This window comes from Malus domestica, chromosome 05, assembly GCF_042453785.1.
Source record: "Malus domestica chromosome 05, GDT2T_hap1".
Lineage (NCBI taxonomy): Eukaryota > Viridiplantae > Streptophyta > Magnoliopsida > Rosales > Rosaceae > Malus > Malus domestica.
The window spans coordinates 44,299,242-44,322,165 of NC_091665.1; the positions used below are offsets into that span (position 1 = coordinate 44,299,242).

Consider the following 22,924-nt stretch of genomic DNA (forward strand, 5'->3'; position numbering starts at 1 on the left):
AATTTTGGCTAATAATTATTTTCCCTTTTCTTTTAATTTTGTTGTGGACCCCGCACTCTTTTGGTTGATGAACGGCCTTTGCGGTTGTCATGTTAAACGGAGATATTAGGAGGAGATTTAGGAACCACCACTCGCTTAATCCACCTAATTAACGGCCTTCTTTATTCTTTAATTTGTTTCTGTCTGTTTTCATTTTTCTGCCAAGTTTACTGGTCTTTGTTTGGTAATCCACCCTCATCCATTTAATATCGCAATTTTTCGTAAACATACGATGCCACTACGGCAGATAACGTCTTAGTGCAATAGCAAAAAGCAATGAACGTTTATGTACTGTGGTGCGGTTCAATCCTTACCGATCTCTTTAGAAACTTTCCCTCTCCAACCAATTGCGACAAATGATTAGCATCAAAATGTAACAGTCAGAAAACTATGAATTAGACTAATTACGAGATAGTTGATTCGGACAGACAACTCATTTCTTTTCTTCTTCCTCCCGACTTTGTCCCCGCACCTCATATTACACGAAAAATCTACCGTACTTCAAACTATCGCCCATGTATACAGCGACAATGTTGATATCCGAGATTCCAATTTTTTTGAGGTTATTTCATGATAATATTGTTATGATGGTCTAAAATACATATTAATTGATTGACAGAAAGAGAAAATCACGCGACGCCAAATGACAGCGGCCGAATAAAATTGGGTTGCCGTTTAATTATGTCGACATTATTTAAAAGGGGTGTGATATCCACACACCCCTTTTTACTTTTTTTACACCTTTTTTATTTTCGGCCATCGGATTGGATGAATTGAAGAAGATCAAAGGACAAAAATTAACAAGGGTGTGTGAGAAGTAAAAAGAGGTGTGTGGATAGCACATCCCTATTTAAAAAACAAAGGATGAAGCTAAATTATGGTTCACGATATTAGGTTAAGTCATTAGTGGGGATAATATTCTAAGATTAACGAATCAATCTTACTTTATCAAAAAAGAAAATTAATATAGATTGAAACGATGAATGAAAAATAAGTCGAAGGAGCGATAATGGTGGGTGAGAAAAGAATCAATACGGCTAGGCCTTAGGTGCCTGTAAGTGCTCGTCGATAACGAGAAATTTTTCATTGTGACGGAAACACGTACACCACGTGTTGTTATATAAATGGTGAAAAGTTTAATTTTTTAACACACATATCTCATTATTTGTATAATGACAAGTGGTTTATCATCTCATGTTCCGATTGAAAAATTTCTTATCGACAACGCCACCTGAGCGTGAGCTGTATTTGCAACGTTTCATGCATAATCCCACTTGGCTGAATCATATTTGTTTAATAATTGGGGTTAATTAATTTAAGGATTCTTTAATTAAAGGTCTAACGGATTGGACTATATTTTAAATGATCCGATATGTATCGCGTGCGTGGGGACCGACAGTGCTGGCTCATTGCTGTATGGATTTTGTTTTAGATAAGCACGAGCTTTTGATCCATTCCATAGTTTTCAATAAAGTGTTATCTCCTTTCCTCTAAAACAAGAGGAATTTTTCAATGGGATATGATATCCACACACCATTTTTTACTTCTTTCACATCTTTTCGGTTTTCGGCCGTCGGATTAGATGAATTGAAGAAAATCAACAGACAAAAATTAACAAGGGTGTGAGAGAAGTAAAAAGAGGTGTGTGGATAGCACACCCCTTTTTCAATATGCCGAGAATACAGTACGATACACCAAAATATTTATATAAAAAATTATGATACTTTGTATACCAGATTACATTTCCGGCACATTTCCGGCACACTGAAAATTTCTCCTAAAACACCCCACATGCAAAAAGCTCACCAATAAAATGTCAGCATCCTATTACAAGGGTTGGTCAATGCAATACATTAAACCGACAGGGACTTCTCTGCAACGAAAATGTTACTGTAATAATTGCACTAAAAGTACGTAATAACCTTTGAAATACTGTCACAGTGATAGCATGGTGTAAGAAAGCATCATTTGTGAGGAGGTCCCACTGTTTTAGCAATTATCAATTATCTAGGATTTAGTTTATGGTAATCCATGTTTAATTGTTCAATAACTATAGCTTCACGCAGAATAAAACATGATCAAGCAATGCATAGGAACAAATCAACTTACACATACTGCCTACAAAATCATAAAAGCCAAAACAAAAGAGAAGAACCTTTGGTGCAACTTCTCTTTTCTTTTCTTGAGGATGAACTTAATCCGGAACCACTCCCCAAATCCTTTCGAGGTTAAGTCTTCGCGGCGGGTCTCACCAACCCTAATCCGGAACCACTCCCCAAATGCTTGAAGTCTCTTGCTTCAAGATTATCATCGTGCCCGGCAAAGCCGGTTCCTCCTTTTGCCAAGTTCACCAAGTTCCTTTCTTTGCATCCCTTGCTGCAAACAAGGCAAACCTTATCTACGGCCATGAACTTATCAGCACATTTCTTACAAAAGACATGCCCGCATGAACTAAGGGCCACGAGCGACAGCGTGTTGGTCAAAGTAACCTTACAGCTCGGACAGATAAGTGTCTTATCCAGAGATGAAGTCTTCTTCTCGTTACTGTCTTCTGTGTAATACACAGAGAATAGGGACTTCAGCTTTAGTTTCTCATTTCCTTCTGGACAGACCGTGCTCATAGAGGGAGCATCTACTTTAACAGGAGCTGCCGGTGTAGCAGAAGGCAGCCAAAAGGCTTTCATTGTCCGAAGAGCCTCCTCTTCATAAGAAGTGACCTTCACACTGTTTGCCCCGTGGAAACCAGTCTTATCTTGGCTCTGGTTTCTATCATTGTATTGTGGAATTGCGCCGTGGTTTTGCTGATCAAAAGCCTCAAGCTCTCTAGCTTTCTGCTGCATTAACCGATCATCTTCCTCGTTCTTTTCTTGCTTCTGCTGAGCAGTATGTGCAGCTAGCTTTCTGGCAAGTGGAAGAAACACCTTAAGCACAAACCACATAAATAATAGAATTTGTAGATATTTAGGGGTGGTGAAAGGCCCATTGCATACCCATTTATTTGGGTACCATTACCAACAAGGTGTATTTCACCATCACCAGTACCAACACCACCATTACCACCTTGTTAGTGGTGGTACAAAATAAATGGGTACCCGATTGCCACCCCTATTGATTACACCTTGGTGAAATTTTACTCCAGAGTTACTGCAAGGAAATACAACCAAAAGGCATCAAGCTCGGCCAAGCTCACATCTTCCAAAGGATGCCTCGTGGAAACCAAAATACAATCAAGAATAGCCAACTACAAAGATCACAACCAGCAGAATAATGAGCTTGCTATAACCAAGCTTACATGCTCAAAATTAGTTTCAGTCCAATAATTGTCTCCTTATAAATATAACTGGGTTGATAGTCCACTGAAGTCCCCCAAGGAATCCTAGAACCACTAGACTCCAGGGAATTCCCACTAAATCTATGAACCAGATTCCCCAGTTAAAAGCAACGTCATTCAGTAATGAGAATATAAAACTATACTACTAACCGAGCATACAAAGAAGAGCTATTTAAGGATTATGTTAGTCAACAGGGGATCTCAAGGTGTGTTTGGTACATGGGATGGGACGGAACAGAGTGGGACGGAACCGTGCCGTCCCACGTTTGGTGCCTTAAAATTGTGTGGAACGCGCGTCCCACGGAACGAAAAAGGGTCAGATTTTGGTTCCCCCTCCCCCCCTGGAATAGGTTTTTCCATCCCGTGGGACACAAATTTTTTTTTTTTTGGACAACAATACCCCTTTTATTTTTCATTAATTACATTGTCTACCTCCCTTCTCTCCCGTAACCTCCCTCTGTTCTACCACAAACCCAGTAACCCAATCCCTTCTTTCCCGTAACCTCCCTCTTCATCCACCACAAACCCAGTAACCCAATCCCAGCAAACCCATCCGACGACGACGACGTCACCACCGTCACCAGCAAACCCCTCTTCTTCTCCGGCGTCGTCACCACCGTCACCAGCAAACCCTCTTCTTCTCCGGCGCCGTCACCATGGAGCCGTCACCAGCAACCCCTCTTCTTCTCCGGCGCCGTCACCATAGCCAGGCCGACGACGACGACGACGCTGCACGGAGGATGATGACGACGCTGCAGGGAAGACGATGACGACGCTGCAGGGAGGACGATGACGAAGCTGCAGAAATTGATTGAAATGAATTTTGGGATTTTTCTGTGTTTGATTTTGGGATTTTTCTGTGTTTGATTTTGGGATTTTTCTGTTTTTTTTCTTCTTGTAATTGTTTGCTGGTGACGAGATCTGAAATTGATTGGAGGGTTTGCTGGTGACGAGATCTGAAACTGGATTGGTTGCCGAGAAAACGAAGGAAAACGAAAACTGGGGTCTGATTGTTTGAGTTCATACTCGCACTCAGCAATTGTACAAACAAGGCTAAGTTAGTCATTTAACACGAAATCCAAACCGTTCCGTCCTACACGTACCAAACATAACACGAACCTCCGTTCCGTCCCGTCCCGTCCCGTCCCGTCCCGTCCCGTCCCGTCCCGTCCCGTTTGCGTACCAAACGCACCCTCAAAGAACTAAAACTATAGATCCTTCATTTTCACTATTTCAATTAACATAGAATGTATTTCTCCGAACCTCTTTGATCCCGTAGAAGAAAACCACATTGAAGTAGTAATAAATAGTAACAAGAACATCAAGTGCTGATGTGACAACAAAACAGACTCAGGCATATTTGGACAAACCTTCTTCACCTAAAAATACCTAGTAGAGAGACATAACACACAAAAGGGCAGAATGTAATTCAAATGAGATACTCCTATGGCAACCTCCAAAATCGGTCATATAACTTATGTCTTATAAAGCTAGCTGGTTTATGAAGTTGTTTATGAAGGGATTCAATACCAAAGACACAACAATTGTAAATGGCATTGAATTATGACCACCAAGCAAAATCCCACTTTCGAATCTGCGATTCAATGCAGTCTGGGGCCACACAGCTCGAAGCTCTCGAGTACACGGTGACATTCATATCATACAGAAACCTAAAATTCTTCTGCCCAAAAGCTCTTACTGACTCCCAAATCTCACTCTCCCACATACAAATTCGTTTTATCACAGGACTCCCACTAAAACACAAAACTTAAGAAACCCAATACAGCCAAATTCACAGAAATAAAAGACACCAAATTGGACGATAACCATCGAAATTATGCAAAAAGGAGAGTTCGAGAAAGGAAGAAAAGCGGCATACACACCTGTGGATGTCCTTCTTCTGAGAAAGCAAGCACTCGAGAATGCATTCCTTGCAAAAGACGTGGCCTTTCTGGCAGCACATGGGGTCGATGAAGGGCTTGAGGCAGAGGCAGCAGGCGTCGAAGGGCTTGATGGAGTCCCTGCCGAGCCGCTCCCTCTGGGTTCCATAGCCGAGCTTCTTCTTCTCGTCGTAGGTGAAGAAAGCGAGGTCGTTGTTGTTCTTCGAGTGCCTCTGCGGCATCTTTTCGAATTGGATTAAAATCTACTCTTCTGATCGTGGATTTCAATTTTTCGGATTTTCGATTTGGGAATTTTGGGGATGGAGACCTAGCCCTAAATAAAGTCTCATAAACTTGAAATCCTATTTGGATTTCGGAATTTCTTTGGCAACCCCATTTTAACGACATGTCGTGCACGTTAGCTCAAATTGCTACTTTACATGAAAATCACATTTTCTCCTCTCAAGTTTTCGTGTAATTTTAAATTTATTTAACGTCTTTCTAATAGTTTAAGATTTATACTAATTTTGGACCACCGTTATAAAAATTTGTTAAGTTAATCATTAAACGATAACTGGCCTTAAATATAACTATCACGTTATAATTTAACGATTAGCTTAATAAATTTCTGACGATTACACAAAATTGATACAACGTCGTAAGTAGTATAAAATTGAAGAAACTATAAAGCGTTGTATAGTTTAAAATTGAACGAAAAAGAAACGAGAGGCAAATTAAAGACAACTTCTTTTAATTTTTATTCTCAGATGCTAGAATAAAAGTTATGGAACCCCGAACCATTTTGCCAGAAAGTGTACCCAAAATTCACTTAAAATATTTGCGACCTCCACACACTCTCTACCGAAAAAAAAAAAACTTTTTGATTCCCTTAACCATCGTTCTTCTCAAATATTCCGATTATATCCCCATGGCTTCTCCCAGAAAGAGCCCGTTATCGGAACCCGGAGATCGCCAGTCCGCTGCGGCAATCGTAGTCCAACCGTCGTCCCCGCGCTACCCTCCCAGCGGGACTCCCACCTCCGGAGCCCAGCGCCGAATCGGGATCGCCGTCGATCTCAGCGACGAGAGCGCCTTCGCCGTTAAATGGGCCGTCCAGAACTACCTCCGCCCCGGAGACGCCGTCATCCTCCTCCACGTCCGTCCCACCAGCGTCCTCTACGGCGCCGACTGGGGCGCCACCGACGTCTCCATCCCCGAGGACCAGGAGTCCCAGCAGAAGCTCGAGGACGATTTCGACAATTTCACCGTCACCAAGGCCAACGACCTCGCCAAGCCGCTCGAGGAGGCCAAGATGCCGTACAAGATCCACATAGTCAAGGACCATGACATGAAGGAGCGGTTGTGTTTGGAGGTCGAGAGGCTCGGCCTCAGCGCCGTCGTGATGGGCAGCCGGGGATTCGGGGCTTCTAAGCGGACCTCCAAGGCCAGGCTCGGCAGTGTCAGTGACTACTGCGTGCAACACTGCGTTTGCCCTGTCATCGTCGTGAGGTTCTCCGATGACAAGGATGATGAAATCGACGCCGTAAAGCAAGGTAATTTTGACTGCCCCGTCGTGCCTGAGGAGGAGCCGGAGTTTCATGATGCTTTGGATAAAGGTTTGAACTTTGAGCTCTCTCTCTGCCATTCTTCTTTAATTCTCGATTATTACCATGCATTTGTTGTTAATCCTGCTTTTAATCCATCAAATCTCATAATTAGTATTAGAACTGCAATTGTGCATTTGATTCAGAATCTGTGTTTGGAGATGATTAAAGGTTTGTCCTTGGGATTAGCTTGGGATCAATGTCTGATTAGTAGGTAATCCTGCTTCAAGTTCTTGCTTTCCGAATTTTGTTTTACTCAAGTGGTCCAATTCTTTAAGCTCTATTTAAGCCAGTGCAAATCCAAAAGTTTGCAAAGTTGTATGTTTCCTTTGTTTTATCTCTTGTGCCAAAAACATTGCATTCAAGAACGAGAGCCGTCACAAAAAGCCTTCTACTTTGCGTTGGGTTATTTAGATGGTTTCCTTTTTTTCATCATTCTCTCTGAAGTAACATATTTGTTTAGCACGTAATACACGTAAGTAGGAGGCAGTTTATTCTCTGAGAGCGATAAGTTGAAGTAGCTAAACACCTGGGTGGGTGGATGTGAGGCAAGGGCATGATCCACTTGCTTGTCGCCTTTGATTTTTCTTAAATGTAAATTGCAAATAATGGCTTCATCATTAACATTCCCTTTTAGATTTTGAGACATCGAGTTTAACGCTGTTTCAGCATTCATTGTGTAATTTTAGCACCAATTTCACCTTTAAGGGCTTCAATTAGTACACACATTTGACTTCTGGTAAAATATAACAGTTAGGTATTTGGATTCTCAAGTTTTCATTTGATTGTGTTTCTTGTAAGGAATAGTAATAGAAGTCTCTTTATTGGAAAGAGTTATAATGGTAGAAGGAATAGGAGTCTCTAGGATAAGGTCATAATTGATGTTTCATGGCATCAAATAAGCGAGTGTTTTCCCTTTTTGTTGGTATCTTAAATATTAGTATATGTCGGTTGCACGAACAGTATTTTTCACGGCGTTTATACTTTTGAAACAAACTAATGTTTTACAGCCAACATTCCTAATAATCAATACTCGAAAACAAACACATGCATTAATAGGAGGAACCAGTGGTTTTTGTACGAGCGTTCTTGCTAGTGCTTCATGTTTTCTATATGGATCCCTAATTCCCTACTACCATTCTTTAAAAACATTCACGCAAATAAAAATGGCAGATTGTAACTACTAGTTGTGCTGTCATGTTACGTGTAGGCTTGTATGTGTTATATCCTTGATAGTGTTTTCATTGTGGATCCTTACTACCATTCCTTCAATTGTTTGTGCTGCTATGTGGGTGATATACATTGGATTATCTGAAACCTGCTTCACTAGAAGTTTCTTCTAGTGGAAACTGAGGATTTAAGAACGCTGAACAAAAAGGGGTTCATGATGGTTTAGGTTGGTGTTTGATAGTGATTGAGTCTTACCCGGCATGCCATATGCTTTGCATTGTGACAATCCTATTTGCATGATACTTTGATTTGAGTCCTGTTAACCCTAGAATTAGTTATGAATAGTCAATGATAAGTGTTTTGTAAGTGCTGACACTTGTAAGGTTCCTCCCCAAGATGGCTAGGTCGTTTGCACTGTAGGGCCTTTAGGCATCATGATCGAACGTGCAGTCCACACTTGTGTCACTCGGCTCGATGAGTTCCACGTAGTAGGTTGTTTCTTCAGAATACTAATGTCCATGTGGTATTGAATCATCTGGTCAAATGTTTCTTCATGCTCAGTACCAAACATAAGTCTTGTGCAGAAGGATTAAGTCAACTCTGGATTTCAATGATAATCTGGACATCCATCCTTTATTTGTTGGCAATTATTCTTGAGCCAATGGTTTTGAACTATGTATATAAGTTCATCTTCTCAGAGCTTTTTTCGTAAGTTTTATATGGTTTACCTCTCTGTCAATGATTCAGTTGGAAATTGACATCGAATTTATGCCTTGCAGATGCCGATAAGGCGCGCTGAACAACAGATGGAGATGCTGGATGAGCTTTCAGATGATGTTGATCAAATACTCCTGGTTCATATGTAATCACATTGTATGGAAAAAGTGTGGCGGTACTACTGAGTCTCTGTTTTTGCTTTCTTTTATTCCGGTATGGCGGGTACTGAATCTACTGATCGTTGTTTTAACCACCTTTTTACTGCTTTCGCATGGTTTATGAAGCTCCGGGGTGATGAATAATGGATGAGTGTCCTTTCTTCTTCCTTTCAGTATTCTGCATGTACAAAGCCTGCACTTTCATCTTGTTGCATGAGTTTTGATTAAAAATAAAATAAAATAAAAAACTAAAAGCTGGCCACCCATATCTAATTGGTGGGCCTTTTGCGGGCTTCATATGGTAAAATGCGAATTTAAGCTCATACTTTGGTGATGGAAGCAAAAGACGAGAGACATGTGGTGTTTATTAATTGAAATCTTATAATTTAAGGGATTGAGATTCATTTCGAATTTCTGTGTTTGGAGCTCGTAGAGTGAGAGATGCGGATCACTCAATTTCAATTCTACGACCCTCATCCCATTGGCCAACTTCACAAAAACTCAAGAACTTGAACGGTCCAAATCTTTATCTCTTTCTCTTGAAAGTTAAGGATCTCTCGTTCTACGGATTCCGAACATAGAAGTTCAGAGCGGACATCCCGTAATTTAAGTATACAACCTACTTGATGTGTCATAATTTAGAATATAAAAATAGTATTATAACATGAGTGTTGGACATCCCCAACATAGAACAGTCGCACCAAAAAAATTACTCGTAATCCTAAAAGAGACGATCCAACATAAACCTTAAATATCACACATCTCCATGTGTTCAACTTTTGAAATGGATCCACCACACAACCACATTGTCTCCCTCTGCAAGTAGAAGCAAAGAATTTCGATTTTCACCACAAAACAAATCCCCAAGGACGCTCTCAGCCCCTTTCTTGATCCCTTATTTATTTTCATTACATCTTAATTTTTGTTTATTAGCTTTCTTAATAATCACTAATCAACTTGCAATTAAAATACTATATTGCCAAATCATGATTTATGGTACGCACGTGGTCATGTTCCACGATTTGACCCCACCGCCTTCCCGTGATTAAGTTTACAGATACTATGTTGTTAAAATTTATCACGTGTGAAGCTTCTATTTGTCAATATTATCGCTTTATGTACACATCACAAACATTAATAGGTCGAAATAACGTCACTATAAACGTAAATAATTGCAAAAGAGAATCTTCCATGTGTAGTAAACTACTCAACAGGAAGGCAATTTTGTATGCCTCTCTCAAATCTAGTAACAACCTGCTTAGATCAAACCTTCCCAATTAAAAAATATATCAGTAAAATTTGACTGGAATTAAGGATGCTAAAGTTAAGCACTGGTCCACTTGTAAGGTCAAATCATATTTTTCTTTTTCTTGTTCCAGGATGCTGGAAATTTATGACAGTTCTAAAAATTAGAATACTTGTGGTTCATGCCTTTTATATTATATCTACGAGTTGAGCGTCTCACTCATTACGTTATACAGGAATATATTTTAGTGATACGGTAGTATTTTTCAAGTATTATGTAAAGTTATTCAAGGTTCAACCAAATACACCGCTAATCACGCCCACAATTACCCCAAGTATGTACAAAAACTTTCTTGCATCAGAGATGTTATTGTGAAGTTTTTTCTAAGTTCATCACATACTATTATGAGAATTAACTTTTTAACGTGACACTTCGTAATTAGCCTAAGATACTTACAAATGAAATCGTTATCTCACGGAAGTTATTCTCCCTAATACGATGTATGAAAGTTATTTTTTCACTTCCCAAATTTTTTCTGCCATTAAATTGAATAATTAAGAGGAAACACAATGATAAACTTAAAATCTCAAGAGAGCGTTGAAAGTTGAAATGGAAGTACAGAATGTAAAAATAACTGAAATCATTCCCCAGTGTGCACCGATGGAAATGAAGTTGGTTAATTAATCTGGTCACCTGGGTTCCCTTCTGGCTATTGATCTGGAAATGTTCACGCTTTCACTTAATCGTTCTTCCCTACTGCTCGAAGAAGTTGAAGACACAGGCGGAGGAGGCTTACACGACCATGGAACAACTTGGTTTTCTTCATCTTCTTCCGCACCGTCCTGTCCTTCTTCATCGTCGTCGTCTTCGTCTTCGTCTTGGTGATGATTTCCTTCATTATTATTGACACAACTCTCGCAAACAGAAACAGTAGGGCAGAGCTTGAGACCGGAGCCGATCCAGCGGGTCGGAGATTGGCAGACATGGCAGAGCAGAGTTCTTGAATGCTTGGCCACCAGAAAGTTTGCACCGTGAACCTTGACGTCGCAGTCCCAGCAGAGGCTTGCTTGATCGGAATCGCAGTACACTTTTGCTGCAGAGTCACACAGATCGCACTTCTTCATATCTCTCTATGTTGTTAAGCCCCTGGTGGCTCTGTGTGTGTATATAAATATATGAATATATATATATATATGTGTGTGTGTGTGTGTTTATATATATGTAAGGAAAGAAGCTGAAAACATATGATGCAGGGCAAGTTGCAGCTATTTGTATTAAAAACCAGCTCTGGTTTTTCCTTTATAAAAAAAACAAATTAAAAAGAAAAGGGAAGAATTATTTTCTTTTCTTCTGAGCTGGGAAGGATGCACCGATCATCCTCACTCCTTAAGTTTATGAGGCAAGTTTATTGGCTAAACTGCTAAAGAATACTAGATAAAAAGTATGGGAAATTTTACTGGTAAAAAAGTAAGAACATTGACGTTGCGTTCTGAAGAATAATATATAAAAGTGCGTTCGCAGTGATTTGGTAGTATTTTATAATTAACGCTTGAGTAGTTTATTGGTACTCTTCTTTGAGAGAGATTTTTTAGTGTGACTGTCATAGGGAATGATACATTACGTGTCGCTATATAAAATGTAGAATATGTGTGTTAAAAAGTTAATAACTTAAAAAATAAAAAATTTCACTACTTACATAAAAACACGTGGTGTACCACCCGTGTTCCCGTCATAACTAAAAATTTATCCTTCTTTTGAAGGAAATTTTCAATATGCTGGAAACTCGGCTTAGTACATCAAATGTCATAATACAAATTACTGAATTTCTCTTTTCAAGTATCCAATCATTTATATTATTATATCTGGTTTACCAAACCATGTTACTATCACACTGAAAAATCTCTCATTTTGAGGCATTTTAGCAAGCAGCTTTAAATTTGTTTCAATACTTTAAATTGACTCGTCCAAACATAGCATGAAAGAAAATTTTCATGACCTCTAATTAGTTGAGAAATGCTAAATAGGCTCCCACACACAAACAAGAAGTACAAATTTTCTTATGTAGATGCGTGACTAATCCTAACACTTCTAATGAGAGTTTAATCATGAGTGAGAGGGAATTATGTGCACTCAATCAGCACTCTTTTTACCCTAAAACCTAAATTTTTGCAGCATCAAACGGCACCAACCATGCATTGTAGATTGGGGGGTCCCATAGAGAGGTCCACCCACCGGGTCCAATTGGAGACATCTGTGGTTGGTCGTGCATGAATCCAATGCGCTCTAAATTTAGACAACAAAATGGATGCAGGCAAGATAAGCTCGAGCCTCTCAAGTCTCACTTTTATTTATTTAGACTAAACAGGTGTCTAAATTCCAGTGAACTGGATTATTTTGTGGATAAATTTCAAAGGGTTGCTGTCACACACATTGCTTTTCTTATTTTCGTTTTTCAATCCAGAAAGGGATCCTCGCTGGATCCTTTCTATCAAATTTTACTAATCAACGTATTCAGGTATTTAAAATTTGATTCAACAGTTAAAAACATGAAGTCTCTTTAAAAGTTATAATAACTTTAATCATTGAATCAAATTTCAAAAGTTTGAATTTGTTGATTGGTAGGATTTGATGAAAGGAATTCGGAGAGGATCCCTTTCCTTTCAATCCCAGTGAACCAAGTAGTTCTGTGAAATCTGTGGGATGGCTAGGTGAACCTACTAGCTTCCTGCATATGCATGTGTAGAGGACACAACTTGCCGAATTTGTTGGTGGATGGATAATCGCATGAGACTTGTAACTCAGGTAATTACGAGTAATGTCTTGACTGTGAGTCTTATGTTCGATCTCCTCTTTCAATAAAAGATTTGCAACTAATATTATTTCCACCATTTCCCAAACTCAAAAATGGATGCAAGCTGAGTTTGATCTCATTCTTTCATGTATGTCTTAAGATTTTGAAAGAACTTAACTATTAGCTAAACTAATTGGTAGCTAACTACATGTATAGAAGTTTCAAAAAAAAAAAAAAAAAAAATTCTTATAAGACGGAACAAATGATTAACATTGTGATTTTGGACTTAGTGGCCCGGGCTAAATCCCATCTAGGCCCCATAACCTCCTATTTCCGATTTCGGAAGAGTCCCATGTTGTGGTCCACTATATGCCTAGGACACCCCATTTAAATTCTAAAGCATTCTCTCTTTTTTTGGCTGTTACAAAGAGGGCTCAAAGCTCAAGCAGAACCGGTAAATAAAGAAAGACATCAACTTGAGGGGCTTACACAAACAGCCGGAGTTCTAGTAATCTTGAAAATATCATCTAGAAGTAAACCAACTATTGAAGAAGAAGGGTATCCAACATAATACAATTCAAGTACAAAGAAAACTCAATTTTTGCCAAATCACCAACCACCATGTTCCCTTCCCTATAAATATGACTTAAATCACATTGATTAATTGAGAAACCAAGTGATGACAACCATTTAACAAAGAAGTCAAGGGATGCAAATCATGCACACAACTAATTTGAAGAGTGAAACTAAAACAGCAGTAATAAAAGAGAGGAGTAACCTGTTTGATTATTATAAGCTACCTGAAATTACAAAACTGGGATGAGCGAGAAGAACAAAGAAATGAAAGAAACTGAAATTCCCACATAAGAGAGATCCTACATTTTATAATTTATTAAATATCTAAAGCTTCCACCAATAATTCTTGAGAACTTTGCATCATGGCAGGGCTCAATCTGAACATGAGGGTGCAAAACTCCATCTCATCCAAAGCGCCATCACCGTCCAAATCACCTTCCTTGAGCATGCACATGATATCCTCATCGCTCATGCCTTGCAATCCAAGCAATCCCGAGTTCTTCTTCAAGCTCTCAAATGTGATCACTCCCTTCTCTCCATCCGTCAACAACCGAAACCCTTTCGACAGCTCCTCCATAAACCCTTCTGCTCCCAGTTTCTCAACCATGGCTGGAAAGAAATCTTCAAACACAATAACCCCATTTCGAAAAGCCATTGATTTAATTTCCAAGGTGAAAATTTGATGAAACGAATAAAAGCTAGGGTTTAATTCAGCGTAGATTATCCTATAGTTTGCCGGAGAAAATAAAGTTGGGGTTTTTGTGCGTCGGTTTTCAAATATTTTATTTGTGGAAAAGTAACCTAGCGTAGGGTTTATATATTATCAGGGAAATTGAGTGAATTAATGGAGAAAATGAGGAAGATTTCGAGGAAAGAGGGAGTGCTGTGGATGACAACAAATTAAATTGTACAGATAACATGCCGGCATGATCGAAATTTGCTCTGCGTTATAGTTGGTGGGATGTTTCATTTCTGAGAGGCTTCTCTTTCCTCGAAATTACATGGGAAGGTCCAGAAGTAATGAGGGTCAGGTATAGTCATGCATGGCAAGCAATTAAATAGCATCTTCCTGAAAAGATGAAACTTGGCATGCATGAGCTCTTTCCAAATCAGCATCTGACAGCTAGCAGACAGAATTTTGCCACATAATATCATTAATTTAGGTGGTAATTAGAATCACATAACATGGTATGATTACTTCATGCGTTATAATATGCGTAAATGATTATAAAGTTGATGTTCTCACTTTTAGCATGTAATATCAACCTTTTTTTCTAATAGAAAACCTCGACAGCACAAAGAGAATAGCGTATACTATTAACAAAAGTTCACTCATATTATAAAAACATATTTTAGATTGCAATAACAATAAATTATCGATAATAGGCTTGAATTGAGAAATACAAAATCTAGCCAAAACTAAAATGAAAAATAGATTATACATACTGTCGTGTAGGGAAAATTTTTGGGAGTTACAATCTTCCGATGTCAAGTATTATAATATGAGTTGACAATAAAACTAATATTGTACAAACGTACGGTATAACAATGATAAATATATACATGTATATGTTGTCACATAAGTGAGTTGTAACGTCATGTGTCAATAGTTTGATAGTGACACCAATTATAATTTAATTATTTTTTATTTTTTCGTAAAGACGCCAAATAATTTCTTGAATTGTGTAGTAGCACTCATAGTGCGGTAAGAGCGTTTTTTATTAAATGAAGTTTTAACGAAACACTTCCGGTATTGTTCACTTTTAACGAAAAATCACATTTTTACCTTTTTCTGGTACTATTCACTATACATTTGTTTGTCATTTTTCATTAAAACTAAAGTTTTTTTGGACTTATAATTTTCGTTAGTTTTTCTTTTACTAAAAGTATGATCATGTAACAATTGCGTGGAGTTAAGTTCATTTTTCTTTTTCTTTAGTTTCTTTGCAAGTAATACCTTTTTTAATTATTTTCCCACAACCAAATTCAAATGGTAGAAGAGTCTATGGGTTGGGTCCATATATAAACATGCACGTATACGAAAAGTAATTTACAGGACCAACCACGAAAGTTCAAAGCATTCCACGTATGTGCATTTACCTAATCAAAGTAAACAAGACGATGCCTAATGAGCAGTAGTTAATTTGGGATTGTCAAAATCTTTGAAGTTCTACCTGCCGAAAAAAGAAAGTATGAGTATGCAAAATTCCACGTAGTACCTCCCCAAAATTGCCTATCAATTTTGCTTTGAAAATTGATATGCGACGTTACGTACGTTCCAAGGGAGAAAGAGGCAGCACTTGCAAAATTGAGTACATCCTTACAGCTATGAGTCCATTAAATTTTATTAACTACATTGAGAAAGAATCAAAGAGCAATAAGGAATGCAGGAAAATGAAGAATTTGAAAGAGAGAAAAATTGTCAAATGTATGAATTGTATTTTAGACTTGATGAATTGGATTCTCACAATTACAGAGCTTGTATACACACATATATCTAGCTTAAAACTGTATTCTTACACTTCTAACAAACTAACTAATCTTTTTAACAACCTAACAACTAACCAATGAAACGAATCAAGAAGCAATAAGGAATGCAGGAAAATGAAGAACTTGAGAGAGAAACAGTTGAGAGAAAGAAAGAGAGAAAGAGTAAAATGTATGAATTGTATTTTAGGCCTAATGAATTGAATCCTCACAATTACAGAGCTTTTATACACATATATATCTAGCTTAAAACTTTATTCTTACACTTCTAACAGACTAACTAATTTTTTTTAACAACCTAACAACAAACCAATGATGAGCTGTCATTTATTGATACTCAATAAATTTTACATGAGTATATAAATAATTTGACGTACTAAATCACCGTCACGTGATATAATCAATCCATGTATTATTATATGAAATTTTAAAATATGTAGTAAAAGAAGAATAATTTTAATAATAAGCTCAAAAACTACAGAAAATGACAGATAATAGCCATGAAAATATAGTATACACGCCCTAATACAACATAACAAACTAAGAGATCCTAACTAGAAGTCACAGGCAAGAGCTTCCTCCAAGAAGTCTTTAGAAGTTTCCATCAAAGCAGGACTCAACCTAAACATGAGGGTACAAAACCCCATCTCATTCAAACTCCCATCACCATCCAAATCACCTTCTCTCAGCATGCACCTTAACTCCTCGTCATCCCATGCAACTCCAACAATGCAGAGTTTCTCTTCAAGTTCTCGAATGTGATCACGCCTTTCTCTCCATCCTTTAACAACCGAAACCCGTTGGACAGCTCCTTCGTGAACCCTTCTGCTCCCAATCTCTCTACCATGGAAAGAAATCCTGAAACGCAACCGCGCCACCTAAAGCCATTAATTGGTTAATTTATAAATTAATTGCTACAAATGTAATACATACATATATATATATATATGGTATTCTTCGATCGATTGTAATGTGTTTATGGAAAGATGACCTAGGGAGAGGGTGTTATATACATGCGGGGGTGAAGGATTGAAGAAGAAAGGTCTTGGGAGGAAAGAGTCGGCTGCTTTAATGACAATTGTACGTAATGATCAGGATTGTCTACGGAGATATTTTTAGTTCGGGTGGAAATACGGATGGTACATTACGTGTTTTTATGTAAATGGTAAAAAAATTTAATTTTTAAGTGATTAACCTTTTAACACATATATCTCACAATTTATATGGAGACATATAATGTACCATCTCGTGTGACGATCACACTGAAAAATCTCTCTTGTCTACTAAAGTCGTTGCATGTATATATTCTAGCTTTCATGGCTTCTTCTATATCTACTTTTTCCTCGAAGTTGCATGAGACAGTAGCAACAATTTGGTATGGTCATGGGAAACTGGTAAAGCATTTTCCTTTAAAAGTACCTAAACGACATATTTGGTCGACAGCAATTTACCAAAATGTCCATACTATAAAATAAAAAGAAAGAAACGAAGTTACAACTCATTTATAGTTTGGGAATATGTAAATATCCAGTTCTACTAGCTAATTGACGTTTCTCAACTCTCCCCTTATCGTGACTCAGTGCCACGATCTGATAATATTCTTTTTCATTTGGAAGTGAGAGGTTTTAGGTTCAAATATCGTAAAAGGCGAATTCAATACCAAATTAAGCTGCCCATTGTGTGGCTTAGCCGAACTTTCCCTCCTCTTAGTGTAACAGTATTGATGTACTAAAAAAAAAGACAAAAAACAAAAAACTCTCCCTTCATCACCTTATGAAGATATATAAGAGTGACTTCAACAAATAAATAATGTTTCATCCCAGACCGGCTTCGTCGTAGCACGATATTGTTCGCTTTGGGCCCCAGCAACACCCTCACGGTTTTGTTTCTAGAAACTCACACGAGAACTTCTCAATAGATCACCCATTCTAGGAATGTTCTCGCCCAACCTTGCTTAACTTCGAAGTTTCAATGGAAACTGAAGCAGTGAGTTCCCAAAAGGCCTCGTGCTTAGAAAGGGGAGCATGTACATATAAAACACATTACCCCCTCTCCGTTGGTCGATGTGGGATCTCACAAATAATCATTGATGTGTGTGCAAAAAGAAAAAAAAAGTGCAAATATTTGTCCATACCACAAATGTCTCGTCATGTGTTAATATTCACTCAGTTTTTTTTCTTTTTCTGTACACACATATATGGCACATAATTAATTGATTGGCATATAGCACATGACTAGTTGATTTAGTGCAACTCCAGTATGGGTTGGTGCTCGGGGGATGGGGGACGAAATAGGGCTAGATAGTCCGGCCTTGAAGCTCCAACGTGGGCAGCCCGAGGGAGAGTGGAGGCCCAAGCTCCGGGCTTGTAAGGAATTGCCAGCTCGAGAGTCAGAGTGGATGTGAAGCTAGGGCTGACGTCATCCTGGTGTCAGCCCAATTTTATATTTTTTTTTGTCAAGTGCGTGCGACTCACCCACGCGTGGGGGCACATCAGCCGACAGCTTTTCAAAGTATGGGACTCATGTCGCAGTCTTCCAAGGTTATCGTTGGGAAGCCACATGGCTTCTCATGGTTCGTTTGATCTCAATGACTCTTTAAATTAGACCGTCCAATTTGCAACGATAATAAAAATAAAAAAAATCTTATTTAATATCAACCGTTAGATCTGAGATCAAAGGTTAATATTATTCTGCTTTATAAATAAATAAATAAAAAAGAAAGAATAGTTTTAAAATTAAGAAAAGTTACCGTTATGACACGTGGCACAATATGGAGTGTTGGAATTCAATTTTTTTTATATCTAACGGCAGAGATTAATTAGTTCAATAAAAATTAAAAACAAAATGTAAAAAATCTGAATTTTTTTTTAAATTGTTTTTACTTTTCTATAAATACCTTCTCATTATCGAAATCCATCACCAGTAATTGTCTTTTCGGGTAAAAATCTTATCAAAATCCATCACCAATAATTGTCTTTTCGGGTAATGACATGTGGCGCAACGAGAACGATTAAAAATCTGATCGAAACATATCTTCAAAGATTCTGAAAAAGTAAGGACATGTGGCACGACGACATTGGATAAAAATCTTATCGAAATCCATCACCAATAATTGTCTTTTCGGATAATGACACATGGCACAACGAGAACGATTAAAAATCTTATCTGAAATTACAAAAAAAAATATTATGTATTATTTAAAAAAAATTATATTTTATTGCCTATTGCCAAGGCCATTCAAGTGCAACAATGAAGATGCAAAAGACAGTTACTGTTCATATAATGGATTGAATAGTGAATAGCCTAGGGGAAGGGCTCCCACGCTGGAGTTGCTCTTATAGGAACTCGATTTCCATTTGGTTGGATGAGGTCATAGACTGATCATAGCAAGTTTGACTCATATGTAAATACTAAGTTCGATGCTAATTTGCAATTTGTGACTTGTTTTGGTTGGTCAAAAGGTAAAAGTTATTTTTATTTTCTATAACCTATTTCTTGTACCAAAAAAAAAAAAGATTGATATATAAGTACAAATTTCTTCTTGCTTAATGATGTTCATTTGCATAGATGCATTGTTAATTTAACGTACCAAGATCTAGAGATAAACAATTGAATAAGCTTTCACGGAACGCAGTGAAGAAAAGCAATTTTGTTGACAATCACAAAATTACAGAGAGAGAGAGAGAGTACAGAATAGCTAGCTAGTCCAACCAGCTGCCATGGAATAGAAACAGAGAAACTAAATGTGACTGAAACTGCAGGCAAATTGAGATTACTATTACAACAGAGTTTCCTCCATTAGTTCTCTAGAAGTCTGCATCAAATCAGGACTTAACCTAACCATGAGAGTAGAAAACTCCATCTCACTCAAACACCCATCTCCATCCAAGTCACCTTCTCTCAGCATGCACCTTAACTCCTCATCACTCATCCCATGCAACCCTAGCAATGCCGAGTTCCTCTTCAAGCTCTCGAAAGTGATCACGCCTTTCTTTTCATCCATTAGCAACCGGAACCCGTTGCACAGCTCCTTCATGAACCCTTCTGCTCCCAATCTCTGCACCATGGTCGGGAAGAAATCTTCAAACACAACTCCATTGCTACTTCGTGACGCCATTGTTGGTAATTATCGAAATTATTAGATGGCTAGGTTAGTAACTTATTATTTATAGAACATACGTATGGAAAATTCCAAAAGGGTCGCTTTTGATGAATGGAACTAATGCCATAATTTGATCAGAGCCTTTAGTGTTTGATTTTGACATATAAGAAGGTTCATTAGCCCTTCCTCGAAGTTGCATGGAAGGCTCGGTACTACGGTTGGAATGAAAAGCTGAACTCAACTTTTGTCTCAAATTGGAGGACAATTTAATTACGAAAATGCCAATATATTTTTTGTTGAGTTAGGAAGGCTAATCAAATCAATTAGCCCATTTGATTGATATAATTCTTTTTTTTTTCTTCAAACAAACGATATTATCTACATTAACGGAAAGAAGATGAACTTTGCTTTACAATGAACTAGTAATAATGTGGTTCAAACTTGTCTTTGGCGAAAATCAAGCCTAAGACCTCTCACTTACAAGTGAAGAGAAATACTATTAGACTGTATTTATAAGTGGTGATATAATTCTTGTTTTTAAAATGTAACCAAAACCAAATTATTTATTTATTTTTAAAATGTTAACGTTTCGAAAAAGTGCTTCGACCGTTGATATGTGGAGCAGGAGCTTCAAATTTTGGTACTTAATTTGAATTCATAGTTGGATTGGGCCTTGACCATTTGTGGCTATTAACTCAGTCGGCTTCATCTGAGCGAGTTGTTCTTTTTCAAATTGGACATGTATGGAGTTGTTCGTTGGACACAAATTTTAGTCCAAAGGCTGGTGGCGGTGCCATGTGCCAAGTCTTTTTCCAATGAGATCACTGAAGTCTTGTGGATTCATTTCAAACGCCAAGCTAACAGAGTTGCTCACTGCATAGCATGTTTTAGTCTCTTGTGCCTCAAGGATCTGTAAGGTGAAGGGATCGTAATGTAACAGGTGATTAACGAGTCCAATTGTTAATAAACCGACAAGTTAAATAACCACCCAAATATTAATTTTAGCGGATGAGTTGGATCGGATTAACTGATTGTGTTCAAAATGCCACCCTTGTTTAAGACAATTATGAAAGATAGGCCAGTCATTAAAGTGTGTGGGATTTCATTTTATGAATAGTTGAAAAGTATATCAATGCTTGCAGTTGATCTAGAAACTGCCAGAAATTATATGTTTGGTCAAATGTGAATGCAGTGGATTTTCTAGGGTAGCAATTGGGATAGTAACGTGATTACAAAGTTACTGGCTTATGTTTGCCGGTGTTGATTATGACCAAAAGCAACCTATTGTGTATGGTCTATGTAATTGGAAAAATATAGTTTAATTGCTATATTTTAATCGCACAGAAAAATAAGAAAAAATTCATGTAATTAAATACTAAATTTGATGCATGCTTGTAAGGGAAAACAAAATACCATGAAAATGGATTTAAAAAATCTAAAAAATCGGTTGAGGCATATGTTAGATATTTTGTTTTTAAGACAAGTTTACGTCTCACAACGGTACTTATGATTGATCAGCTCTCATCTCTCAAAACACAATGACCATGTCCTTATAATAATAGATCTGTTCCAATGAACTACATTGTGTTGAATACTCTTTTGTATAGACTCAATGAGACACTCTCTAGTGCACTAAATGTATGACTACATGACTGATGGGAAGTTATAAATGACTACAAGAAGACTTGCCTGTTTATAGAAGTAAAGATGCCTCTTTTCAAAGCATGTGACTATTCATAAATAGTAAAAAACTGCAAAACTTAATTTAAATTTCATGTTTAGAGAGACACATATTTCTACCAAAAGGCACCATTTCTAATTTTCGTACAATTGATAAATTTAATATATAATAATAACTAAATTTTCAACAATCCCCACGTGAATGGAAATTGACTAAGCACAATGCAAATGACAATGTATACACTAGATAAAGATTCAATAGGAAAAGTAAAGCATTAGGATATGTAGCTTTTGGCTTTGAACCTTATTTAGTAAATTACTATTAAATTTACTTGGCTATTTCAATGAACATGATGTCTTAAACTGCTCAACTATTTGTGTAAACCAAGACAATAGTAATCACACAATACATTTTCAAACACCTTGTGGTTGCTCGTTTGTATTCATTCCAACTTTGACAATTCTTGGTTTCTCATTAGTGCTCTAGAGAATTAATTAGGCCCTTTAGAAAAATTCTCTTAAGAACCACCCCATTCCACAATCAAGATAGGTCATAGGTGGCTTTCCATTTCACTAAGTTTGGGATATTTGTTTTGAAATGAGTTTGCTTTTAAACCTTAATTGGTGTGTCAAGGGGGCCCACCTTCTGTTTTTGTATCCCCGATTCCATTCTCCCCGCTTGCCACGTGGCAGTCTCCCTGAGCCCTCTCTTCTCTCTTATCTTCTTTCCCCGAGTTCACTCCTTCATTCTCCCTCTCACACACTCTTTCCTTCTCTCAGACGAACTTTCTCACTCCCCCTGATCGATACACACGCACACCAACCTTCAAACCCACACCCCATAGACACCAACCCTCAAACCCAGGACCTCCCCTCTCTCTTTCCACCACCTCCGTGAAGCTCCGGGGCACCCAACCCAGGTCTGGCGAGCTCAAGTCTGGCCACCTTCGGCCATTTCACGGTGAATCTCAGATAACAAACACTCACTCTCATCTCTACCTTTGTTTTGGGTATTAGATCGTAGGTTAGTTTGGCCGATTGCCGTTGGCCGAAACTCGAGAGGCTCCGACCTTCATTCCGGACAAGAAACGGGTCTTCGACCCATACCCGGAGCCCAAGCCCTCTAAGCCCAGAGCTTTAGGT

General features: G+C 38.0%; 4 protein-coding genes across 5 annotated transcripts; 1 reads left to right on the forward strand and 3 right to left on the reverse strand.

Annotated features, from left to right (window-relative positions):
• Positions 1-1,993: 1,993 nt before the first annotated feature.
• On the reverse strand, positions 1,994-5,709 carry LOC103434673 (E3 ubiquitin-protein ligase CSU1-like). The gene is made up of 2 exons (XM_008373021.4): positions 5,254-5,709; positions 1,994-2,940 (listed from the first exon to the last, which is right to left on the reverse strand). The coding sequence occupies exons 1-2, from the start codon at positions 5,490-5,492 to the stop codon at positions 2,268-2,270; spliced, it is 912 nt and encodes a 303-aa protein (XP_008371243.2). The 5' UTR covers positions 5,493-5,709; the 3' UTR covers positions 1,994-2,267.
• A 234-nt stretch (positions 5,710-5,943) lies between these two features.
• On the forward strand, positions 5,944-9,043 carry LOC103434671 (universal stress protein PHOS32-like). Of its 2 annotated transcripts, none has more exons than XM_008373020.3 (2): positions 5,944-6,866; positions 8,804-9,043. In XM_008373020.3, exons 1-2 carry the CDS (start codon positions 6,035-6,037, stop codon positions 8,821-8,823), a joined length of 852 nt encoding a protein of 283 aa, XP_008371242.2. In that variant the 5' UTR covers positions 5,944-6,034; the 3' UTR covers positions 8,824-9,043. The 2 variants fall into 2 exon arrangements, with proteins under 2 accessions (XP_008371242.2, XP_070678935.1); XM_070822834.1 differs by having other exon boundaries at positions 5,964-7,068.
• Positions 9,044-10,834: 1,791 nt separating this feature from the next.
• LOC103434670 (zinc finger protein CONSTANS-LIKE 4) lies at positions 10,835-11,269 on the reverse strand. The gene has a single exon (XM_008373019.4). The coding sequence runs from the start codon at positions 11,267-11,269 to the stop codon at positions 10,835-10,837; it is 435 nt and encodes a 144-aa protein (XP_008371241.2).
• Positions 11,270-13,697: 2,428 nt separating this feature from the next.
• LOC103427819 (calcium-binding protein PBP1-like) lies at positions 13,698-14,481 on the reverse strand. Its single transcript, XM_008365898.3, has one exon. The coding sequence runs from the start codon at positions 14,165-14,167 to the stop codon at positions 13,829-13,831; it is 339 nt and encodes a 112-aa protein (XP_008364120.2). The 5' UTR covers positions 14,168-14,481; the 3' UTR covers positions 13,698-13,828.
• Between the last annotated feature and the right edge of the window lie 8,443 nt (positions 14,482-22,924).

What these genes read in the sequence shown, in the direction of transcription:
- LOC103434670 (XM_008373019.4), bottom strand. Translation starts at nt 11,269, where the DNA reads ATGAAGAAGTGCGATCTGTGTGACTCTGCAGCAAAAGTGTACTGCGAT.
- LOC103434673 (XM_008373021.4), bottom strand. Translation starts at nt 5,492, where the DNA reads ATGCCGCAGAGGCACTCGAAGAACAACAACGACCTCGCTTTCTTCACC. An exon ending in CAGAAGAAGGACATCCACAG is followed by an intron (nt 2,941 to 5,253) that starts GTGTGTATGCCG and finishes TCCACTTGCCAG; the next exon opens with AAAGCTAGCTGCACATACTG.
- LOC103434671 (XM_070822834.1), top strand. Translation starts at nt 6,035, where the DNA reads ATGGAACCCCGAACCATTTTGCCAGAAAGTGTACCCAAAATTCACTTA.
- LOC103427819 (XM_008365898.3), bottom strand. Translation starts at nt 14,167, where the DNA reads ATGGCTTTTCGAAATGGGGTTATTGTGTTTGAAGATTTCTTTCCAGCC.